The sequence below is a fragment of the Corythoichthys intestinalis genome, chromosome 12, assembly GCF_030265065.1.
Source record: "Corythoichthys intestinalis isolate RoL2023-P3 chromosome 12, ASM3026506v1, whole genome shotgun sequence".
Lineage (NCBI taxonomy): Eukaryota > Metazoa > Chordata > Actinopteri > Syngnathiformes > Syngnathidae > Corythoichthys > Corythoichthys intestinalis.
The window spans coordinates 18,121,390-18,138,950 of NC_080406.1; the positions used below are offsets into that span (position 1 = coordinate 18,121,390).

At 39.3% G+C, this 17,561-nt stretch overlaps 1 protein-coding gene across 2 annotated transcripts in view; it reads left to right on the top strand.

Moving 5' to 3' along the window:
• The window catches only part of igsf3 (immunoglobulin superfamily, member 3), a 344,912-nt gene that overhangs the window by 315,136 nt on the left and 12,215 nt on the right, over nucleotides 1–17,561 (top strand). For both annotated transcript variants that reach the window (XM_057852021.1, XM_057852018.1), the window contains 2 exons: nucleotides 114–533; nucleotides 12,377–12,811. In XM_057852021.1, the coding sequence (XP_057708004.1) occupies nucleotides 114–533; nucleotides 12,377–12,811 (855 nt within the window). The remainder of the gene's footprint in view (nucleotides 1–113; nucleotides 534–12,376; nucleotides 12,812–17,561) is intronic.

The window sequence follows — 17,561 nt, forward strand, 5'->3', positions numbered from 1 at the left end:
TATTTAAAAACAAATGTTTATTTACCGACTTACAAACTTAATTTTACTATACAGTATTTATTTATATTCAGCTATCCCTTTGTAAATTTCCTCTGACTGTTGTCTGTCTCCAGAAAGTAAACTACGAGTGCAAAAGACCAACCAGTCCCTGGTGCACCTGGAGGACAGCCGAGTGCGTCTCAATTGCACCGTGACCTCCCAAACCAGCCCGGAGTCGCTGCACGCCGTGCTGTGGTACGTCAGACGCGCCGGTGTTGGCCGCGGGTCGGAAGCCGACGAGCTCCTGCTGCGCGTGGAGCGATGGGGCGCCCTGGAGTACGGCGCCTACGCCGACGAGGAGAGGCTGCGGCGGCGCGCGCGGGCCGAGAGACTCTCTCCTCGCCACTACGCACTGACCCTGGACAGGGCGGAGAGCGCCGACTCTGGGACCTACTATTGTCTGGTGGAGGAGTGGATGAGCGACCCTGACGGCGCTTGGTACCGCCTCTCGCGGGACTCATCCGGATTCACCCAACTTCTAGTCAGACAGCCAGGTTAGTGTCTTTTCTTACATTCTTTGACGGCAATTGACGTTCAATCTGTTTTGACTGTAAAGGGTTGGCGGAGAATGATCAAACAATCATTCGCTCGTTGATTTATTTACCAGCTTTCAATTTTATTTAACAATTGTACATGCAGACTTAAACATTGAGTGTTAAAAAATATTGTAAACAATAAGAATTCAAGTATGAACATTCATAACAGCTTGTATGGCTTGAACAATATACAGTACATTGTCAAAATCAATATGCCTGTGCAAACATGTCATTGTAACACAAATGACCTGTAGCTTGAACAGTACACTTCAAAAAGACAACTTATTGTTAATGGCTGCTGTGACATAATTACTCAACACGGTTGTTTACTTCGAGGTTTAAGGTTTTTTTTCCCAGTGCATTTTTTAATACATGCAAGCACACATGAACCCCCACACAAACACACACACATTAAAGCTATATTGATCTTCTACAAATGAAACATTTAAGATTTTATGATGGGAGTAATGACACAGAATTAAGCAAATACAGATAAATAGCTGGGGCCATTAAACAGTCATATTATAATTTTCACTGTTGGATTGTACTTTATGCTAAATGTTTTACAATCACAAAAGCTATCAGAGAAATCACACACAGATACAAAATAGCGCGAAATACTAATTTCTAGATGCAGCCCCAAGCCCAATCCACTCATTAAGTTCAGTCGTTTCGACAAGGTTAGAGCTGCTATCCGACTCCATCACGTTCATTTTTAGCGTTAACTGCTAGCGTTAGCCGCTAGCGTTAGCCTGTGGCCTGGCTACCAGTAGAAAGCACTGAAAGCACCCTCTCCAGAAATCGTGAGAACAAGGGAGGACAGCGGGTGAAAGCCCGTCTGGATGCCGCCAAGAGTCTACTTTAGGGCTGCAGCTATCGAATATTTTAGTAATCGAGTAATCGACTGAAAATTCTATCGATTAATCGAGTAATCGGATAAAACAAATATATTTTTAGGTGAAGAGCAATTATAGATATACATGAGAAAACAAAACATTTTATCATTTTCAGTCAATCAATGTCTTTATTTTTGATGTATATTGTTGAAAACAGCCAACAATTGCATCTCAGATGTAACTAGAATTAAAAAAAAAAAAAAAAAAACAAGACTAATTCACTGCTTTCACTCAAAAAATCTTAAGATTAAAAAAAATATATATATATACACACCTAAAAATGCCTTTACGCTTGATAACACACATCACTTAAAAGTTAGGATTTTTTCCCACGTTTTTCAATTAAATTTCTGTTTGTGTCAAGCCATGTTTAAGTTCTAGTTAAGTTTTAAGTTAGTCTAAACTAAGTCCTTATAGGATTTTGAGTTTTTGCACTGTTCAAAATAAATGTATGATACAGGCTGTATTGGAGCACATTAGGGACTAGTGCTACTTGGTGTTTTATCCAGCAATGACTACTGAGCTAAAATTGATAGTTAGCACTATTGAGTTTTTATTTGACACCCTCACCACTCCACAACGCTATGTTATGTTAAAGCCTGTATGTAAGACACGTTAGCCACGCATCGAAAGTGGTCTTAATTAATTGAAACCTAGCCCTCCGCAGGGCTAACGTAAGATGAGCTAGTAGTGACAGTAATGTTAATCTTATATATTAGCGCTTAGCGCTCTTTATTAGCGCTTGGCGCTGTACTGCTTTAAGATGGCGGCTGTTTGCTAACGCTGCCCAGACGCGGCCTAGTCTGTCATTGTGCATCTAGTTCAACATACATGTGATCTCTATGAGACTCCTCAGACCCTAGCTGCAACTAACGTAGCATGTGCGGGCTAGTATTTAGCAACGTCGGCGTCGTTTGTAGCGGTTGTCGGCTGCAGTAAGTTTTTTTTTTTTTTTTTTGCTTCTTCCTCTACGCACGTGACATCAGCGCGTTGTCCCGCATTAAAAGTAGTCCGAGCAAAACGTGATGCTTACAGCTGTCAAAATAAACGATTACTCGAGGTGAATAAAATTACTCGGATCAGTTTTTAAACTCGAGTTACTCGAGTTGCTCGAGTATTCGTTTCAGCTCTAGTCTACTTAATGTCGGGTGAAAGTTTGGAGAAACTTCCTTAAGCCACACTCCATCACGTTTGCTTGTAGCGTTAGCCTACCGGGCTTCTGTTTGTTTGACTTCCTGATAACCACGTGACTCCGTACGTAAGCACACTGACTGCTTTCTTAAAGGGAAATGATCACACCCGAACAACACAGCGTCAAAGCGGGATGAAAAGACTATATTTTCTTGTTTTATTAAATTACCGAATTTACCGACATGGTCAAAAGTACGTCGGTCATCGGGAAGAATTACGGTACCGGTAAATTTTCGGTTTACCGCCCTGCTTTAATTGACAGGGCGTGGGGCCGGTTCATAGAGGACCTATCTCCATCAAAGCTGACCGAGTGGAAACACAGACATAGATATGGATGTAGAACAGTCTCGATTCTTGGTTAGAAGCACAAAAAAAAAAACGTGCAGTTAGCATTTATTTTACGTAAATATCGCGAACTATGATGCTAGTTGGGAAGCAAATTAGCTGCCGCCATATGTAAACAAGAAGCTTTTTCCAGCAAATACTTGTGAATAAATGCTTAAATCCCTGAATTCTGTATAGATATGGACATAAAACAGTCTCGATTCTTGGTTAAAAGAAAAAAAAAAAAGAAAAAGGGCAGTTAACATTTATTTTCCGTAAACATTGCGAACTATGATGCTAGTCGGGAAGCAAATTAGCGACCGCCATATGTAAATAAGCGTTTTTTTTTCTTTCCACTCCCTTTCGAGTGCAAACAATTATTTTGAATTGTACTGTATTTCAGTTTCTTTTGTGCATGCTCGAAATAAAAAAGCTTCATCATCATCATTATCATCAAGGGTGCCTTCAAGGCCACTCTGAGAAAGTAGTTTCAAAATCCCCCTAAATTACCATCCAAGAACACAAATTAAAGTGACAGAACACCAACATATAATACAATAATATTAGTGAAAACTAGCAGTATGGCCCAGCGTTGCTCGGGTGAAAAAGTGAAAATTGGCATTTTCTATGCTAATTTTTGGAGTTTCGAATTAATTTTCCGCTCTAAATGAAGGCCTACAGAGATTAAACCATCCAAGAACAATCCCAGACACATAAACTACAACTGTGTAAATTTTGATCAAAATCCACTCAGCCTTTTCAGCATCCATTAAATACAAACACGCAGACAGGCACACAGACAAAGTTCCATTTATCTCTAATTATAGATTTTAATATAAATACAGTTATCCCTCGTTTTCGTGGTTAATAGGGACGCCCACGATAATCGAAATCCGCGAAGTAGAGTTGTAACAATGTATTTGTTGTATGTATTTATTCAGATTTAACATTGGAAACAGATACATATAATACATGATTGTTCCCCTTTTTTTCCTCAAAGTATGATTCTTTATTAAATTCTTCACTGAGTGAGTCCTCTCAAATCAACTCATGCAGCTTAGAACAGCACACAAAACAATAAGTTGCCATAGCGATTACAGCCAATGTTTAACAAGTTAAATGATGCTACGGCCTTTGAAAGGTAGTTCTCTGGCAACTTCAAAGCAGTTCTCTTGTCACTCATCGTTAACTTTAACAAGCTGCAGCTGCCTGGTGAGAAAGAAACGCTTCAGGAGGGAGAGTGAGTGGCTGTACGTGATCGGATTGGACATCTCTATAAAATCCTGCATTTATGTTTTTTTTTTAATTCAATTGAAAAAAAATCGGTGATGGACTGAGGGCGCGATGTTTGAAGCGTGAAGTAGCTTCATAAGAAAATATATTATTTTAGTATTTTTATTATTAATTATAAATTTTAAATAATTGTTTTGTTTTTTTTTCCCTCAAAGTTCTCACATTTGGTTTTCAGTTTCGGCTGACAATGTTATTTGGGTGCATACTTAGTTACGAATACTCAAAATAACAAGTTTCTGACGAAAACTTGTGTTTACCATAATTTTCGGACTATAACTCGCACCTTACTCTAAGCCACCACCCACTATATTTGACATGAAAACAACATTTGTTCATAGATAAGCCACACCGGACTGTAAGCTGCAGCTGTCCTCACAGTATTATGGGTTATTTACACCAAAAGGTATTTACCGGTAACACTTTATTTAACAGAGGTGTCATAAGACTGTCATAAAACTGTCATAATTATGAAATGACACTGTCAGGATCATTGATGAATGCTTATGACAAATGTTATTTAAACTAGGTTCAGACTGCAGGTCTTAATGCACGAATCGGATTTTTTAAATTTTTTCCCGACTCGAGATAGACATTAACTTGACGGTCTGAACAAGACAAGTCGCATAGAAGTGGACCATTTCAAATTCGATCTGGGTCACTTTCGTATGTGGTTTAAATCTGAACTGGGTAACATTTTCCCAGAATGTGGCGGCGGTCTGAACTGTCAAGTCTCCCAAATCGAAATTCATGCAGCAATTACGTCAGTAAAGAGTGGAAGCGGCAGGCAGGATGACAGCAATATAGCTGTGCATTAGCGCCTAGCGGGCTTGACCACAGTCCCAAAAAAAAAATAAAATGAAGGAAAGGATAAGCCTTATAATTTTCGGTTTTCTTACATGGCCAGTCGGGGCAAACTGAGGCACACGCATAAGGTTTATGTTTGTGGGTCATGCGTTCTAATAATCCATACAAAATTGGAATATAAGACGAAACGGGGATTATTAATGTCTGTTATTTGTGCCATCTGTTTGGAAATCAAAATATCATCACTCTGGAATGACGTACTGCCAGCATGTGTAGTCATTTGTTTTGACGCTTCTGTGCACGCGGGTCAGTTTGCTCAGCGTGGGTCCGACTGAGAGTTAATGCACATGTGTAATACTTGAACTGGTTCAACTGACAAAGGCAGTCTGAACGGGCATGCCAAAAAAAAAAAAAACAGATAAGACAAAAAATCGGAATTTTACATTAAGATATGCGGTGTGAACGTAGCCTTAGTGTCATCCAGCAAAGTATCGCACGAATGGATTTAAAAGATCAGGGCTGGACATAAATGGAATTAGTGACAAAATTTGCCAGATTACACTTAACTCATTCACTCCCAGCAATTTTCACCGGTGCAGTTTTCACCCTACGCTCCCGGTCGTTTTACTGGATTTTGACTGAAAGATTAGACTCTCAGGAAAAAAGTTAGTTCATATCTTTTTCCATTCTTAAGAAATCAGCATTAGAAAATAGCTTAGTTTGAGCAATTTTCAAATTTCTGATGAAAAAACAGAAATTGAGCTTTTTGTGAAAGCATACATTTCAAACATAACTTTGACTTTAACACAGCTATTTTTTGCTTTAGTTACATCCCAAACATCTGAATAATGTTTTCCTTTTACAAAATAACATAAACAACAAGACAAATAGAGCTTTTGGTAGCAAATTAGCAATTTATTTACACATAACTAACTGACAAATGACGCTGTTGTGGCCGTAAGCTTTTCCCTCATTGCCGCCTGTCTCTGCTCGGCGAGCAGCCCGGACTCAACGGCATCGTCAGCTGCACTGGTGGTCCCGGTCGTTCTGCTCGGTCATCATTCGCCTGGCATCCTGGACTTCCATTTGGTCGTCTTCCGCCGTTGCCTAGGCCGTGCGGCCAGCCGTTCGTTCCGTTGAATCGAGTTGCGGGTCTTACCAAATGCGCTACTGCCCTCTAGTGGCCAGTTTTATTGCTTTAAAATGGATTTTCAGCGTTGTGCTTTAGATTTAGAGCCAAGTTGAATCAGAACCCAGAGATGTCTCTTGTCCCAAAAAAAAAAAAAAAAAAAAAAAAAAAAGGTAAAATACGTTTAAACACGTCTTTGGGACACTGAAACGATTAAAAATAGAACGCATTTATAAGTTTTTGGGAGCAAATGAGTTAATGACAACTGTCATTAGAATTCATTAATGCCCATGACAGTGTTTTATGATCATCAATAATAAGCCGCAGGATTCAAAATGAGGGTAAAAAAGTTGCGACTTAGTCCAAAAATTACTTAAAAGTACTTAAAATTTGTATTTTTTTTTTTTTACAGTGTAGATGATATGATGAGGGAAGAAGTCAAAGTGTCATAGAGGTCAGAAATATGCCGATTAAATCAAAGAAATGTTTAAATAAACAAAAATTGAATTGATGAAAAAAAAAATCATAGAAACTATAAAGTATAACTAATATTTTTAATTTTCTTAGTATTTTAACAAATTGCCTGGCATTGACAATTCATGTGAACTGTGTGGACTGGCTGTGAATACTTCTTTCATTTAGTCGCATTGACAGTGCTAGATGTTAATCAATTTTGACTGGGAGGTGCGAGTGAACATTACCAGTCAAAATGGATTGGACGTTTCACGTCGTCAATGACAGCCAATGGCTTAGATGACTCCCCTACAAATGCTTAATGAAGAGTGGTACATAGCTGGGATTGACTGGTATGATCCCACAACAGCAATCCCTCCCAAGCCTCGCTGGCCAATTTGGATCTCCTTGCCACGCACGCAGTAAAAAGCCGCATTTCATTCCCCGCTAATAGCCGGCAACTCCCGGTGCTGATAACAAGCCGCTCAATAGCCCAACAGCAGTCAAATCCGCGCGAGAGATCAGCTGGCAGCCAACGGTTTGAAGCCACGACAGCTGTCAGGCACCGCACGGAAGCTTTCTCGTCAGGTCACTCCTTCCCAACCAGCATCCAAAAGCACTCAGAGGCATCACGTATTCATGCCTCGTCGAGCCGGAAGTAAGACCGCGTTCCTCGGGACTTTGCTTGACTGCATCTTGTTGAGCTTATTACCAAGCAAAACCTCCAAATAACCTACGAATAATAAGCTCTTCAGACAAGAACTTTTATTTCCAGGTGTCCTTTTTCGAACGCGCAGCGCAATCATCAATAGAGTTCAAAAAACAAAACATGATTTATGTGAAGTCGACACTGCTACAACTAATTAGGTCTACGGCTGTTACACAAATAGAACCCTATGGGGATACATTACTGGATATTCAACTTTATATTAGCTCAATACTTACACTATGTGTTTGCTTCCATTATAGGGGTGTCAGTCTATACTTCATAATATATCAGGGGTGTAACATAAGATATAGTTTTTTTTTTATCTTAGCTAAAATAAAAATGTGCCAATAGTTCTAAAACTGAAAAAGCATCTCTTGAAATAGTGCAAAAATAAATACTCACTCGGTGTTTTAATGAGCAAAATAAGCATTTCCTGATTTGAAAATTAAAAATAAATACACTTCAAAAAGTGTGAGTAATGCTGCATTTGATAGTTTCTACTCTCTACATTGGACTCTGTACTAGGGCTGCAGCTATCGAATAGTTTAATAGCCGATTAATCGATGGACTAGTTAGTTCGAATAATCGAGTAATCGGATAAGGAACATGAAAACATGAAAAAATACCTGAGCTGAGCCTCAACTGGTATATATATATATTTTTTAAAAATAAGGATCTATGTACAACAAAAGAACAATTGACTAACTTACATAGAAAAAGTCCGCAGGCATAAATCTTATAAAATGCTAACGTTTTTTTGTCAGTGCTCTTAACATAGGTTAAAACCCACGGCAAAAATTTGCTACTCATCTGTTGCTTAATCTCGTCTCGTGAGACGAATTTGATCATCTCAAATTTGTCTCATTCTCTGCTTCTTTGTTTCTGAGTTTGTGCTCCTAAGTGTACCCTTAGGAGCAAGTGATGAGCCAAAATGAGCAAAGACATTATTGAGACAAAGGAGATTGATTTGAGAAAAGAAATTCTCTTCATTAAAAATGGAGTTAAACTTGTACAGCACCTTTCAGGCACTCAAAGCGCTTTGACACTATATCCTCATCTACCTGCTGATGACACAGCAACGTGGGGTTCAGTGCCTTGCTCAAGGATACTTAAATTAATTCATCAGGTCAGAGAGTTGAACTCACAACCTCTGAGTTGGGGAACAACTTCTCTACCACTGAGCCACGCACGGGCTCAAATGCAATGTGCTCGATGTGACACAGTACATCAATGGAAAGCAACTTCAGAAAGTGTAGCAGCGATGAAGAAAATGTATTATATTTTGGTTCATTTAATGATATATATATATATTTATTAGGGCTGTCAAAATTATCGCGTTAACGGGCGGTAATTATTTTTTTAAATTATTCACGTTAAAATATATGACGCAATTAACGCACTTGCCCCGCTCAAACATTAAAATGACAGCACAGTGAAACGTGTACTTGTTGTGTTTTTCGGAGTTTTGTCGCCCTCTGCTGGCGCTTGGGTGCGACTGATTTTATAGGCTTCAGCACCCATGAGCATTGTGTAAGTAATTATTGGCATCAACAATGGCGGGCTACTAGATTATTTTTTTGATTGAAAATTTTACAAATTTTATTAAAACGAAAACATTAAGAGGGGTTTTAATATAAAATTTCTATAACTTGTACTAACATTTATCTTTTAAGAACTACAAGTCTTTCTATCCATGGATCACTTTAACAGAATGTTAATAATGGTAATGCCATCTTGTTGATTTACTGTTATAATAAACAAATACAGTACATATGTACCGTATGTTGAATGTATATAGCCGTCTTGTGTCTCATCTTTTCATTCCAACAATAATTTACAGAAAAATATAGCATATTTTATAGATCGTTTGAATTTCGATTAATTATGATTGATTTTTAAGCTGTAATTAACTTGATAAAAAAATTTTAATCGTTAGACACCCCTGATATTTATTTGATATTTCAAAAAAAAAACAAATCGCAGACATGTTGCCTGTGAGCCAGTAGTTTTAGCAAGACATCGTCAGCCAGCGTGTTGCCTGTTTTGATCACGTCACCAAACAAGAGGACTAAGGTTCTTCACACTATTTTGTGGTAAACTTTCGGTCTTCGAAACCAAAAACCGATAATGCATTTGTGGCGGCCAATAGTTTTCGGTGCCAAATTTTCGGTCACATCTCTAATTGTAACATTGAACAAGGTGACCCAAATGAACCAGATATTATTTAATTATTTGACCAATTATAATATTTTCTCAGATTTTGTCATGAGATGAATTAATGTGATTGGACATGTCAGAGCTACTCTTTCACTCACTACTCTTTCTTACAATGAAAGAATGTCGAAAACCCAAAATGAGCAAATTGCAGACTGGAAGGAGATCAAATTGAGAAATATTTGTGTCTGGCACAATATAAGGTTGCTCCGCGAGATCAGTAAAAGAGGCAGCTTTGAGGCAAGTTGAAGAAATAAATTACTTTGCTCATGCATATCTTTTACTGAGACATTACTGAGATCATGACTCCAAGTAAGGAGATAAAATTGAGACGCATTTGAGATCGACACAAGTCCTCATAGTTGTCTCTTGGTGAGATCTTGAAAGGAGACAACTGTGAGACTTTATTGAAAAATTGTGCCAGTAGAACTATTCTCAAGACCTTCTCATGTAATGCTCACTCTGTGACTTACTTCTCATGAGACAACTTTGAGAAAACTGTGAAAACCACTTTGGTCTCGATTATTGCTGATTTATTTCTCAGAGATGTAAATGAGACATGAACAAGATCTCATCTTCAATTTTGCTTTGCTATGGGAATGCACGTTTTCTGGAATTACAAAAAAAAAAGAAAAAATGAACAAGTTGATGTTTAATTAATCCGATTAAAGGGGCAACACAACAGAAAATCGATCAGATCTTTAAGAAAAAGGAAAGAGTTGAAGAGGGTTATTTAATTTATTTTATTTGTTTGTTGGATTAGGGATTGGAGAATCTACAATGTCATTGTGCACTTTGGACATATTTTTGGTTATTTATGTTAGGCTACTTATTTTAAAATTAAATGGACTGTTGCATGTTGGTAGGAGGATTACCTCCACTGCCCCCTGAAGTGAAGGAGGACTAACTCCATGTCGCATATTTTTGTGTCAGAGTCCGATTCATCTGATTTTGAGAATCTGCCAATACCGAGTCCCGATCTGATACCGAGAAAAAATTTTGTAACACAAAAAAGAAAAAGAAAAAAAAGTTGTTACTTGGAACGTTTGTTCAAATGAAAAAACGTCTTTTTCGCCATCGGATCGGGTCTCTGTATCGGCAGATTGTCAAAATCAGGTGACTTGGTGTTAGGGCTGGGCGATATGGCCTTAAACATGTATCACGATAAATTGAGCAGATTTATCTCGATAACGATAAATGACGATAAATTCGCCCAAGCAGACTGTTATATAATTTGAAAATCTGAATCAATGCATGAAATACAGATTAACTATTTCTTGTTGATTTATTTACCAGCATTCAATTTGATATACTGTATTTAACAATTGTACATGCAGTCTAAACATTAAGTTTATAAAAATGTATTGTAAGCAATAAGATTTCAAGTATGAACATTTATAACAGCGTGTATGACTTGAGCAATGTACATTGTCAAAATCAATATGCCTGTGCAAACATGTAATTGTAAGACAAATGACTTGCAGCTTGAACAGTACACTTCAAAAAGACAACTTATTGTTAATGGCTGCTGTGACATAATTATTAAATACAAGTGTTTACTTTATGGTTTAAGGTTTTTTTTCCCCCCAGTGCATTTTTTAATAAATGCACGCACAATAAAAATAGCTGGGGCCATTTCTCGGTCATTATAAGTTTTGCCGTTGGATTGTACTTTATGCTGAATGCTTTACCATCACAAAAGCTATCAGAGGAATCACACACAGACAGATACAAAATAACGCCACATAGTAATTGCTAGATGCAGTCCGTGCCCAATCCACTCATTAAGTTCAGCCGTTTCGACAAGTTAGAGCCGCTATCCGACTCCATAACGTTCATTTGTAGCGTTAGCCGCTAGCTAGCGTTAGCCTGGCTACCAGTAGAAAGCACTGAAAGGCACCATCTCCGGAAATCGTGAGAACAAAGGAGGACAGCGGGTGAAAGCCCGTCTGGATGCCACCAAGAGTCTACTAAATGTCGGTTGAAAGTTTGGTGAACCTCCCTTAAGCCACACTCCATCACGTTTTGCTTGTAGCGTTAGCTGCTAGCGTTAGCTTACCGGGCTTTTGTTTGATTGGCTTCCTGATGATCACGTGACTCCCTACGTAAGCACATTCACTGCTTTCTTAAAGGGGAATGAACACAGACGAACAACACAGAATCAAAGCGGGATGAAAAGACTATATTTTCTTGTTTTATTAATTTACCGAATTTACCGACATGGTCAAAATTACGTCGGTCATCGTTAAGAATTTCGGTGACGGTAAATTTTCGGTTTACCGCCCTGCTCTACTTGGTGTTATGCAATCCTGACATCCTTAAGTCATTTTTTTTTCGCAAAAAAAAAACAATCATATAAAAATGACCATCTATATAAGGCATTTTTATTCATTCAATCAGTTATTCATCTTACAAGCCACTTATTCTCATGGGGGTCGCAGGTGTGCTGGAGTCTATCTTGGCTAACTATGGCACAGTAGGCAGGGTACCTCAATCAGTTGCCAGCCAATCGCAGGGCACAAGGAGATGATCAACTATTCACGCACACACTCATAAATGCGAACAATTTGGAGTGTTCTATCAGCCTACCCCGCATGTTCTGGGTATGCAACCGAAGTACCCGGAGTAAACCGACGCAAGCAAGTGGAGAAATTGCAAACATACATTTTTAAAAAAATAAAAACGGCTATGTATTGTAAGGGTTTTGTGGGCTCAAGGCCTCTCAAGGCGCCACTCAAGTGGTTGTCGTTTTCATCTTCTTGTTCTTTTTCTTGTGGAATCTTCTCAGAGGCCCGACTGCTAGTGGAGGAGACAGAGTCCAACGTGACGGTAGCGGAGACGGGCTCCATCCGACTGGGCTGCAACATCCCCTCTCAGTCATCCCGAGACTCGCGTTTCTCCGTGTCCTGGTACGCCGAACGCCCCGACGAGGCCGACGACCAGGATGAGGACGAGCGGCGCCGTTGCGTCTTCTCCGTCGGCCACGACGCAATCTTCGGGAACGGAGACTGCAGCCCCGTGGAGGAGACGGGGCCCGACTCCCGTCTGCAGTTTCAGAGGACGGCCTCGGATCAGTACAGTCTGACCATCCGGGAGGCCCGGCCTGCCGACGGGGGGCGCTACTACTGCCACGTGGAGGAGTGGCTGCTCAACCCTCGCGACTCTTGGTACCGCCTGGCCGCCAACGACTCGGGATACGTTACGGTCAATGTCCTGCCACGAGGTGAGTGTCAACATACCCTTTACATATCTTTCACCAGGGTAAAAAAAAAAGTTGTTTCGATCTTATTCCATTCTTGAGTAATCAACAATAAAGCATGGCTTAATTTGACCAAAAACAAGGGTTTCAGACCAAAAAGTGGAGAAAACAATAGAAACTATACACTAACATTGGCAAATTTTGAAAAAAATATTGAGTATACAGTGAGGCAAATCAGTATTTAGTCAACCACTAATTGTGCAAGTTGTCCCACTTGAAAATATTAGAGAGGCCTGTAATTGTAAACATGGGTAAACCTCAACCATTAGAGACAGAATGTGGGGGGAAAAAAAAAAACAGAAAATCACATTGTTTGACTTTTAAATGATTTATTTGCATATCATGGTGGAAAATAAGTGTTTTGTCAATACCAAAAGTTAATCGCAGTACTTTGTTATGTACCCTTTGTTGGCAATAACGGAGGCCAAACGTTTTCTGTTACTCTTCACAAGCTTTTCACACACTGTTGCTGGTATTGTGGCCCATTCCTCGAGCAGTGATGTTTTGGGGCTGTCGTTAGGCAACACGGACTTTCAACTCCCTCCACAGATTTTCTATAGGGTTGAGATCTGGAGACTGGCTAGGCCACTCCAGGACCTTGAAATGCTTCTTACAAAGCCACTCCTTTGTTGCCCTGGCTGTGTGTTTGGGATCATTGCCATGCTGAAAGACCCAGCCACATCTCATCTTCAGTACCCTTGCTGATGGAAGGAGATCTTCACTCAAAATCTCTCGATACATGGCCCCATTCATTCTTTCCTTTACACAGATCAGTCGTCCTGGTCTCTTTGCATAAAAACAGCCCCAAAGCATGATGTTTCCACACCCATGCTTCACAGTGGGAATGGTGTTCTTCGGATGCAATTCAGTATTCTTCCTCCTCCAAACACGATAACCTGTGTTTCTACCAAAATGTTCTATTTTGGTTTCATCTGATCATAACACATTCTCCCAGTCCTCTTCTGGATCATCCAAATGCTCTCTAGCAAACTGCAGACGGGCCTGGACGTGTACTGGCTTCAGCAGGGGGACACGTCTGGCAGTGCAGGATTTGAGTCCCTGGTGGCGCATTGTGTTACTGATAGTAGCCTTTGTTACTGTGGTCCCAGCTCTCTGTTGGTCATTCACTAGGTCCTCCCGTGTGGTTCTGGGATTTTTGCTCACCGTTCTTGTTATCATTTTGACGCCACAGGGTGAGATCTTGCATGGGGCCCCTGATCGAGGGAGATTATCAGTGGTCTTGTATGTCTTCCATTTTCTAATAATTGCTCCCACAGTTGATTTCTTTACACCAAGCGAAGAGTGAAGAGTTACAGAAAATGTTTGGCCTCTGTTATTGCAATATAACAAAGGGTACGTAAAAAGTATTGAGATGAACTTTTTGTATTGACCAAATACTTATTTTCCACCATGATTTGCAAATAAATTCTTTAAAAATCAAACAATGTGATTTTCTGTTGGTTTTTTTTTCCACATTCAGTCTCTCATGGTTGAGGTTTACCCATGTTAACAATTTCAGGCCTCTCTAATCTTTTCAAGTAGGAGAACTTGCACAACTGGTGGTTGACTAAATACTTATTTGGCCCACTGTATGTTGATGCCGACAAGTAATAAAAATAGATATCATTTTAGGAATGCTAAGTTTTTTTTCATAGGGGTTGAAAATATCCCACCAAAATAGAAGATACACGTTCTGCAAAACACCCATTGAGTTTGATGTTTTGCGACAACATCAACCGTAGACATACAATTCATTGAAATTGGGAGGACCGGCAGTGAATGCTGATCTTTCAGTGCCATTGACAGCACTAGACGTCCAATTCATTTTGACTAGGAGGGGGCAAACGAACTAGAGATGCAACTATTAATCAATTAATCGTTTCGGACCTTCTTCACCTTAAACTAAATTCTTAAAATTATAACATATACAGTGGTACCTCGACATACGATCGATTCGACACACCATTTGTTTCTACATCCGACGACATTCTCAAAATTAGACGATTTATGACAGCGCCGCAGTTTCTTTTCCCGCAAGACGGACGCACGGCGGATTTTCTTGTGAGAGAAATCAACACGGGTTCCAAGAAGGTTATTGCAGGTGGTGAAAAAAGGAAAAAGGTATCTCACTGTCACGTCAGCCACGCTGTGTGTTCAGGTAGAGCACGCAAAACACACCCGCCACATTAGAACCCGATTCGTTACATTATCACAGGAATTATTATTTTTATTATCATGATTTTTATTTATAATGTATTTGTTTTGCTATGTTTAAGTAATTGCCATTTGTAATGGTACCAGCCGTATTTATTAAGGATTTAGTGTAGGTTTGAAGCGAATTAATGGAATTATAATGTATTCTTATGGGAAAATCCTCCTCGACATATGACCATTTCAACCTCCAAAGAGTTCCTAGAACGAATTAACTTTGTATGTAGAGGTACCACTGTATATAACTTCTCAGTTGTAAATATCAGATTTCTTAAATATATTTTTGTAAAGACATGAATAAACATTTGCTTTTACTTTGGAAAACAACAATTCCCATTTTTGCCAATTTTCGGACATCTTACTGTCTAAACTAGCTTCTTAATAAAGCTGCTACAACTAATCGACTAAATCGTTTAGTAAATGCGTTGCCAACAAATTTGATAATCGATAGAGTTGAAGGAAATAGTCATCCATTTTGTCCTCATTGCTACTTACAACTAGGCATGTGCCAGTATGATATTCTGACGGTATGATAACCTTAAGCCAAAATTTCACGGTGTCACGGTATTGCAATTAAAGCTCTAAAATGTGTTACTTTGAGATATTTGGGTTTAAAAGAAAAAAATTCTATCGAACAGGATTGTTTAATTTCGAAAACACTAGCATTGGCACATTAGCAAATTGGAACGTAAGTATAATGTTCAGTTAAAATTGATTAAAATATATATATTCTAAATATATATTTTTTAAATGCAGTCCCTTAGGTGAGCCTAAACCCACAGCCACAGCTCAACACTATTACCATCAGAACAAAAATAATCGAATTATTTTCCAGAAAAAGCACATGTGTATGACTCGTATCATGTTTACATTAAACACACTTTTTCAACACAGACAGTTGCCAGAGGGATAAAAAAAAAAAGTTTTTTATCACTGCTAGACACACTAAACATGGTGGAGTTAACTCTCGTAGCTGGTGGAAAACATTTATATGACAGTGTTTACTGACCTTTAATTCTGTAGAAATGGGAAATCATATTGGAGGTATTGCCTCCTCGGCAGCCACCCTTTGCAAACATGTTTTACATGTCTGTTGGCCCTTCTCCTCTAAGCCGCAGCTGTCTATACTTTCACTTTTCTGTAGTGAAGTATTCCTAAACCAGCAATTTCATTTTCTTTGATGGGGGGAAAAAATGTCAGGAGTTTCACCTCCTCCAGCCATCGTGTAGCACAGCTACTGACTGACGCTGAGAAACAACCGGTGGGGGAGGGTTGAGCCTTGCAGCTGCAAGCGAGGTATCTCGCCAAGACATGCATTTTTGAGACATAAAAAATAGCTAATACCTCAGGGACGGTATGACAGAAAAATTTTGTGGTTTTGAAACCTTGACGTTTTCATACCACAGTATACCTTGAAACCGGTAATCGGCACATGTCTACTTACAACATGCTGAAAACAACTTCAAGGTACATTGTGAAGGTGATTGAAAGAAGTTTATTAATCGTTTAATTAATCATCCAACTATTCGATTATGAAAATAATCATTAATGCAGCCCTAAAATGAACGAATACCTTCAACGCCAATAGTGGAAATGTATGAATGAATAAACTCACCTCAGGAACTTTCAATGTGGATTTCAATGAGTTTGTTAACCGTAGATGTCCAATCCATTTGGACTGGGAGCTTGGCAGAAAATGAACATTCGTTCTTGAAATGGATTGGATGTATATGGCTGTCATTGGCAGCCAATGTGTTAATGAGACCCACTTAACTCATTCACTCCCGGCCATTTTCACCAGTGCAACCCCCTTTGCTTCCGGCCGTTTTACTGGATTTTGACTGATTTTGCAAGGCCCACAAAAATGTTTATTCTATTGCTATATAAACATGGAACCCACCAAAAGAAAGATTAGACTCTCTTCTTTCAGCAGGAAAAAAGTAAGTTCATATCTTTTTCCATTGTTTAGAAATCTGCATTAGAAAATAGCTTAGTTTGAGCAATTTTCCAATTTCTGATGAAAAAACAGAAATTGAGCTTTTTGTGAAAGCATACATTTCAAACATAACTTTGACTTTAACACAGCTATTTTTTGCTTTAGTTGCATCCCAAACATCTGAATGTTTTCCTTTTACAAAATATCATAAACAACAAGACAGAGAGCTTTTGATAGCAGAGTAACAATTTATTTACACATAAGTAACTGAGAGATGACGCTGTTGTCGCCACGATAGCCGGGTAAACTTTTCCCTCATCGCTGCCTGTCTCATAAAGATGGATTTTTTTGAGTTTCTTCGGGGTCTGCTTGAAAGGCAGCACGGCCTGAACAGCATCTTCCGCTGCACTGATGGTCCCGGTCGTTCTGCTTGGTTGTCCAGCGCGTGGCATCCCGGGCGTCCCCTCGGTTGTTCTGCTCGGTTGTCCGCCGCCTGGCATCCTTCCGCCAGCGCTCCCACCTTGCGGCCCGGCTGTTCGTTGCCGTTGCACCGGGTTGCAAATCTTA